The sequence below is a fragment of the Sinocyclocheilus anshuiensis genome, unplaced genomic scaffold (assembly GCF_001515605.1).
Source record: "Sinocyclocheilus anshuiensis isolate Anshui unplaced genomic scaffold, SAMN03320099.WGS_v1.1 scaffold728, whole genome shotgun sequence".
Classification (NCBI taxonomy): domain Eukaryota; kingdom Metazoa; phylum Chordata; class Actinopteri; order Cypriniformes; family Cyprinidae; genus Sinocyclocheilus; species Sinocyclocheilus anshuiensis.
This window is the reverse complement of record NW_015555767.1, coordinates 1332148-1339298: the sequence shown is the minus strand read 5'-3', so window position 1 is coordinate 1339298 and position 7151 is coordinate 1332148. Positions and strand designations below refer to the sequence as shown.

At 35.5% G+C, this 7151-nt stretch overlaps 1 protein-coding gene across 1 annotated transcript; it reads right to left on the bottom strand.

Annotated features, from left to right (window-relative positions):
• Window positions 1-2696: 2696 nt before the first annotated feature.
• cnga1a (cyclic nucleotide gated channel subunit alpha 1a) lies at window positions 2697-5992 on the bottom strand. The gene is made up of 7 exons (XM_016468196.1): window positions 5801-5992; window positions 5500-5677; window positions 5332-5385; window positions 5069-5242; window positions 4861-4965; window positions 4495-4601; window positions 2697-4403 (listed from the first exon to the last, which is right to left on the bottom strand). The coding sequence occupies exons 2-7, from the start codon at window positions 5649-5651 to the stop codon at window positions 2881-2883; spliced, it is 2115 nt and encodes a 704-aa protein (XP_016323682.1). The 5' UTR covers window positions 5652-5677; window positions 5801-5992; the 3' UTR covers window positions 2697-2880.
• Between the last annotated feature and the right edge of the window lie 1159 nt (window positions 5993-7151).

Here is a 7151-nt window from a genome sequence, read left to right as displayed (position 1 = left end):
GTTACTTAGTTACTTTTTATGGAAAGTAATTCGTTATATTACTTTTGCGTTACTTTCGCGTTACTTTTTAAATATGAGCAGGGCTTGATTGTTTTTAATATAAGAAGTTCTATTTGTAGCAAATGTAAAAGCCCTTTCACACCAAAAAGTGTAATGAATAAACCTCAGGCTGAAGCAAAAGTAAATTCACATCTGTACAGTAGAACGCAGGAAAAGAAACACTCTTCAGCAATAAAAAAACCAAGCACAATTGTTAGTTTCTCTAAAGTCATTTTTGCTTATTAGTATGGTTGAACTGGATAATCAAAGGTCAGCAGCAAAGATATTGGTTAATAAAATGAGATTAGATACATTTGTGTTATTTAACATATTTAATTATTGCAGGTTTGCGTCATATTCTGAGTTTGCATTTCACTGTTTTAATTAATTTTGATGAATACTAAATCTGTTTTTTGTGAGTGGGATGAATTAATGCACATTCACATTTAGTCTAGAACTACAGTAACATCATGTTCACACAGCGCACACAACGCCTCTGTACTCCCGATTTCTCCCAATGGACAGGAGAGCTGTCAGTCAATAAATGGGAAAACAAAGTAACTGGCATTACTTTTTTGAAAAAGTAACTCAGATATTTTCTTGTAAATTAAAAAAGTAATGCGTTACTTTACTAGTTACTTGAAAAAAGTAATCTGATTACGTAACTCGCATTACTTGTAATGAGTTACCCCCAACACTGCATATGAGCTGGTATCCGCTAGACACAGGACCCCTAATCAGCCCTGACTGAATCGAAGGCTTCTTAGAAATGAAATATTGGTACAAATATGTCTCCAATCATTTTTGAGTACCTCAAATTTTACAAAATTGAAAACTGACTGGTGCATACCTGTAGAATTGCAATTGCATTATCAATAATTCAGGCAAATGAAAATTGAAGGATGCTACAGACATGGATAAAAACACATGGATAAAAACAGTTCTGTACAAACTGGCATGGGGGAAAAAAGCATAGGCAGAGTTCCTACAGCTATTACAGGGCCTGGGCTGAGCAAGATAATTTTTTTTTTTTTTTTAATGTCAAAAAGTTTTGCATTTTTACAAAACTACTTAAATGCATACATGCCCTTTTACTGAAAATGCCGATTTTAATGCACTACAATTGTCTGAGAATGTTCTGAGAATCCAGTTAAGGTTTAAAATGATTAATGTATTTTTAGATGCATGTACCTTTTTCTGTCTCAGATTAAAGTGACAAATAGCATACTACCCAAGCTGCTTCTCAATACTCAGTTGATTCTTCACTGTTTTTTCTTGTGAATTGGTAACCGATCAAAGTACGCCATTGTGAAGGATGCATCACTTAAATGCACCACGTGGAGGCCATGAATGAAGAGAAATGATGCATCCAGAGGATCTAATCCGCTGCATCCTAATGCGGAAGTCTTTTTTGACGAAATACCTGACGCACGCACATTCCCTTCCCCTCACGTCACAACACTTTCGTTTGACCTTATCGTTTTAAATAAACTCCATTTCTACTAGTGCGTCATGCTTTATTAAGAATGCATTAGGAAGTTTAAGATTCTTTACTAAGAGATTTTGAAGAGGATTATTATAATAAATATAAATTTTTGCGTTTGCTTTTAATGATGCTTGTAGTGAAGAAATAGCACAGATCATATTTAATTATAACTATCCAAAACTCAAAATGATTCATTTGAGTGATGCTGACAATTATTTAGCTTATTTGGGTCTCCTAAAGAGATCTCAATAGGCAGGTGACTCTTTTATTTAGTGATTTTTCTAATTTGTCAGTAGTAGAAAATGTCTCAAAAACATTTTCTTAGTAGATTATATTTGTTTGTGAACATTTTAATTAATATTTGTCACATGCTACATTATAAGCATAAATAAGCAAAAGTGCTGCGGGTTTTTTATTTTTATTTACCCCATTCAAGCACATTTTATTTTAGTTTATCTAACAATAAAAAAATATATATATCTTCAAAACTAGTGATTCCATAAATGCATAACATGACTTCATATTGTGTCTATAGTGTTTTTGAAGAAGAAAGGATCATTAATATTTGGTCCTCTGCTGCTCCCTTGTGCCCATCAAGCACACTACTTGATAAAACCTCACAAGTCTGTCTGTATAAACATTATGTGATCATTTAATTGTTTCAGTCAGTCAGGAGGATGTCGATTGGTAAATATAGTGTGAAAATTTGCATCCTTATTGTTTTTTATTACAGAGAAACAATTTTATAATACCAAAAAGGAACTAAATTTCTTTTGAATTACTTTAGATCTATATAAAACAAGAAAACAATACATTGTTCTGACTTAGTTGCCTGAAAAACAAATGAATGATTTGACTGAAAGATCCCAGTATGCACTGCCACATGAATAAATTATGCAGATAGTGTTATTGGCATATTGTTTTTTTCTATTAGCACAACTTATTTAAGCTTCTGTTATTTTTGTTGTCACTGTTACCTACTTGTGTGGTGATGTTAAGCATCCATCTTTGTAAGTATTGTCTTGAATTTGCAAGAAGATCTTTTTTTTTTTTTTTCGTTTTACTTCTGTTTACTTTATGTAAACATAACAGAAATATATGTTAGAAAGAAATACAAATTAAACTGGTGTTGTTAATTGATAATTTGCTGGACAAGAAATCTGTAGTTGCCTTGACAAGAATTTATTGGCTGCACAAAACATGTAGTGAATGAACAAATTCAAATTGGCTAAACAAAGTAGTGTTACTAAGAACAAGAGTTAAGAATAAATTTGTTTTTAATTTGACTGTATTTAGTGTTTAGATTTTTATCCAGAGTTATTCTCTGTTTTATTATGAAACAGTCTCGTAGGGTCTTATCCTGTCTCCCCGTCTTTCTTTTCCTCTTCGGTCGCTTTCTCCATCTTTTCCTCCTCTTTTTCTTCTGTCTTTTCCTTGTCTTCTTCTAACTTCTCTTTCTCTGTCCCTTCCTCTTTCTCTGGCGCTTCTGTTTCTTCCTTCTTTTCCTTCTCCTCCTCTTCATCTTCATCCTCCACCACCTCTCCAGCAATGTGCTCTATCTGAGCAATCCGCCGTTTGATATCCTTTCGCGTCTCCTCCTGATCCGATAGCAGCTTCTTCAGCTTGGTCTGCATGAGCTGCAGTGTGTTGTATATTTGGTTTACACGGTCCTCCAAGTCCCTCTCGTCTGGCTTCAGTTTCGCAGGGTCCAGCTCCAACAGACCATCCTTCAGCAGAATCTGTCTCCCTTTATCCTCAAGCATAGCCTTGGCATCAGGATATTCCGTCAAAGCCTCCATCAGATCATCTTTGGACAGACAGAAGAGGTCTGAGTATCCTATGCTTCGAATGTTGGCCGTTCTACGGTTTCCAGCCTTGCTGCCCTTAATGTTTAGAATGCTGATTTCTCCAAAGTAGCTCCCATCGCTAAGGACGACAAATTGAGTTACACCATCGTCAGCCACCACAGCAAGTTTGCCATCCTTTATGATGTACATCTCCCGGCCAATATCGCCCTTGCGACAGATGTAGTCACCGGGACTGAAGACCTGAGGGCGAAGCTTCAACACCAACTCGATCAGTAGCCCTGCTTCACAGTCGGCAAAGATCCGCACCTTCATGAGCGTATCTAAGTGCACATTCATGCCTATCTCCGCCCGTAACTTGTCTGGCAAGTACCTCAGCACCTCTCTTTCATCTTGTGCTTTCTTGTTAGTCCACAGGTAGTCAAACCACTTGATGACACGTATCTCAAGATCTTTGCTGACATGCCGCGCATGCATGTACTGCTTGATGTTGTCAATCCTGGCTTGGAACTGAGCCTGGGCCGCATTCATATTTGAGATCATTGTAGCAATGTTACCCACAATGGTGGCAAAGATCAAGACACCCACCAGGAAGTCAACCACATGAAAGAAGAATTCAGAGTCTAGCTCCGGAGACGGCATCTCTCCGATGGTGGTGAGGGTAAGAGTGGACCAGTAGAGGCTGAAGGAATATTTTCGCATCAGCTCTCCGAACTCGGGTTCAGTGAGAGCGGGATACACCCATGCATCTGATCCGAACCCAATGGCTTTGGAGAAGGAGAAGTAGAGGCATGCGTTCCAGTGGATGATGATGATGATGTACATGATCAAAGTGCAGATTCGGAAGATGTTGGGGTAGTTGGTCATGGTTTCTGAGATTGTGAAGAACTCAAACATGCGGTTCAGCCGGAGCAACTTGTTTATGCGGATCTCTGGGTAGTCTAACCCTAAAACGAAGTAGAAGATGTCTGTGGGTAGCATAGAGATGACATCAATGCGGAACTGAAGACTGTCTTTATACCGCTGAAGAAGGAGCTTTTCGTCTTTGACAAGTAAGCCCTGTTCCAGGTAACCTGTTAAAGAAAGGTGGCATGAAAACATCGTGACCCAAATCTTCACTAAACTTTGTTGCTTCATTAAAAAGTTATCTGATGTTAGACTAACTTGTTCGTGCTCTGAAGGCCATGTCAGCTAAATAAAGCAGGTCGGAGGTGTAGTCCAGGAGGAACCATATCAGGAGATAGTCATGCTGCAGCTCCTCAAAGCAGGCTCTATGCAAAGAGACACAGTATAAAAATTCTCAAAAGTATTACACCCATTTATCAAGCTACCAAAATGTGCATATCATGTGGGATGGTGCTGAATGTATTACCATCATCATATTTATTAGTGAATATGAATGTAAGAGACTAAGGAAGACGTAAAGGAGCACACTTCAGAGGTTAATAAAAAGGAGACATCTTCTATTTGTATCCTTCTCTCATCTCCTGGTAACCTCATCTTATTAAAACATGAACATTCAATTATTACCTTGCAATTATAGCTGTCCAATTGTACATGATAGGAATTGTGATTATAAGCAGCCATTGATAGTACAGGAGTCCCGCTGGGTTAATCACAAATACCTCCTTAGGGCTTGAGAAAATGAAGTTGAGAAATGAGAAATAATCAATGATGATTACTTTGAACTTTGTAAAATCACGGGTTAGAAACGACTGATAAAAAGTCTGATACCAACCCCTCCTTTTTTTCTTGTTCCTTTTCCTTTTCCTTTTCTTTTTCTTTCTCCTTTTCCTTTTCCTTTTCTTTTTCCTTTTCCTTTTCCTTTTCCTTTTCGTTCTCATTTTCTTTTTCTTTTTCATCCTTTTGTTTCTTCTCTTTTTTTTCTTTCTTCTCTTTCTTTTCTTTTTTCCTGTAGGACAACACATAACACAGCAAAATATTTAAACATTATTCATAACCAAACTATTTTAAATAAGAAATACTTGGTATGCTACTTACTCTTTCTTTTCCTTCTTTTCTTTTTTCTCCTTTTTCTTTTTCTTCTTGTCCTCCCTACAGAGAGCAAAATACACCATTGCCACTAATACACATTCATATTATATTATATTATATTATATTATATTATATTATATTATATTATATTATATTATATTATAATCTTTTTACTCTTCATTGTTGTTGCTGTTGTTGATGTTAAATATACGTCCTGCACTTGGAGCTAGAATTGGGTCTTCACTGTCCTCCTCTGTGTACTCCTCCATTATCGGAGACATTTGAGGTGGGACTGCAATACCCCCTGATGCAGGTACAACAGTCATGATTCCTTTTCCTCTAAAGCAACAGACTGAAGCAGTGATTTATAATTTACATGTGTTCCCATTTGTTAAAAGTCATGAAAAAAAATCTAAAATGGACAAAATGTTACTCTAAGAGGAAGAAAATTGCCACAAATTCAGATCAAACTCACCAACTGTTTTCCATTAACCTAAATCCTGTCCCATTCTCTCTTGATCAGAAGATTCACAGAGCCCCTTAGAATTACAGACCTTCTGTCTGATGAAATGAAAGATGCAGTCAAATTACAACTAGTGTTTTCAAGCGAGGAGTTCGCTTGTGGTTCATTTGTTCTGTAAGAGAACGTAATGATATCTTCTCTGTAATGATATCTCAGACCTGCGTGACCCTGAGAAGGATTTGGAGATTAATGAGAGACTAGAGTGACAAAGACAAAGCCTCATCCCTGCCTTCTTGAATGGTATATAATTTATACTCCTTCCAACAAAAGCTCAAATTATTGGTGGGGCCCGTCATTTATACAGTTGCACTGAGAATTTTAGCAACCTGTTGTTTTTATAATTGTTCCATATTCAGAACTAATTTTATGTTCATGTTTAAATGATTTCACCAGAGTGCCTCAAGGCATATGGGAATGACCACATTTGTTTGTGGTATTTATTTAACTGTAATTTCATTGTACTTTTGCTGTCTCTATATTATACTGGTGTAATTTATGTACATGTGCTTGCTTGACTCTGAGCCATAGAGTGAGAGATTTACCTCATGTAGCTACACCTGCCCAGTCAGCACTCTTGCACAGATCTGCTTTATCCTATTAAAACAAGCCTGTTAGCCTTACTTTCACAGCCACTCACAACTTTATTAAAAGCCTACTAGAGAAATATATGGCCTGTTTTGTTGGATATACATAGTTTTTATTTGTTTTTACATTTTCATATACATACTGTATGTAGTAATTTTTTTATGGTCAATTCAGTATATATGTAATATTATACATTTTATATATGTAGAGAGAGTGTATATATATATATATATATATATTGTATCTCTATTTCTCAATATATTATTTCTCTCTATATTAAATTAGTAGTAGTAGTAGTTGTATAGTTGTGGTTTTTATTTTTGTTTTACATAGTTTCATATATATTATTATATTATATTATATTATATTATATTATATTATATTATATTATATTATATATTTGTATATGTAAATATGTATTTTGTATTGAGCCATTTGTTATATATAAACGTAGATATATATATATATATATAATTGTTTTATTTTGTCCTTGTGTTACATAGTTACATTTCTAATGATTAAAGAGACCTTTAAATGCAGAGGCCTTTATATTACTACTACTACTACTATTTTATGTATTTTGTGCAATGTGATAGGTTTCTTTACCCAAAATAATAGTTTGTAATTTTTTTTTCAGAGTGTTGCATTTCAAATGATAAAAGGGCCCTTAATTGCAGATATGAGTGTGTGTGTGTGAGTGTGTGTGTGTGTGTGTGTG

Excerpts from the sequence above, each read along its gene's own strand:
- cnga1a (XM_016468196.1), bottom strand. The coding sequence starts at position 5,651 with ATGACTGTTGTACCTGCATCAGGGGGTATTGCAGTCCCACCTCAAATG. Across the intron at positions 4,966-5,068 it reads GAACAAGAAAAAAAGGAGGG|CCCTAAGGAGGTATTTGTGA; the intron begins GTTGGTATCAGA and ends CATTTTCTCAAG. Across the intron at positions 4,404-4,494 it reads GGCCTTCAGAGCACGAACAA|GTTACCTGGAACAGGGCTTA; the intron begins GTTAGTCTAACA and ends TTTCTTTAACAG.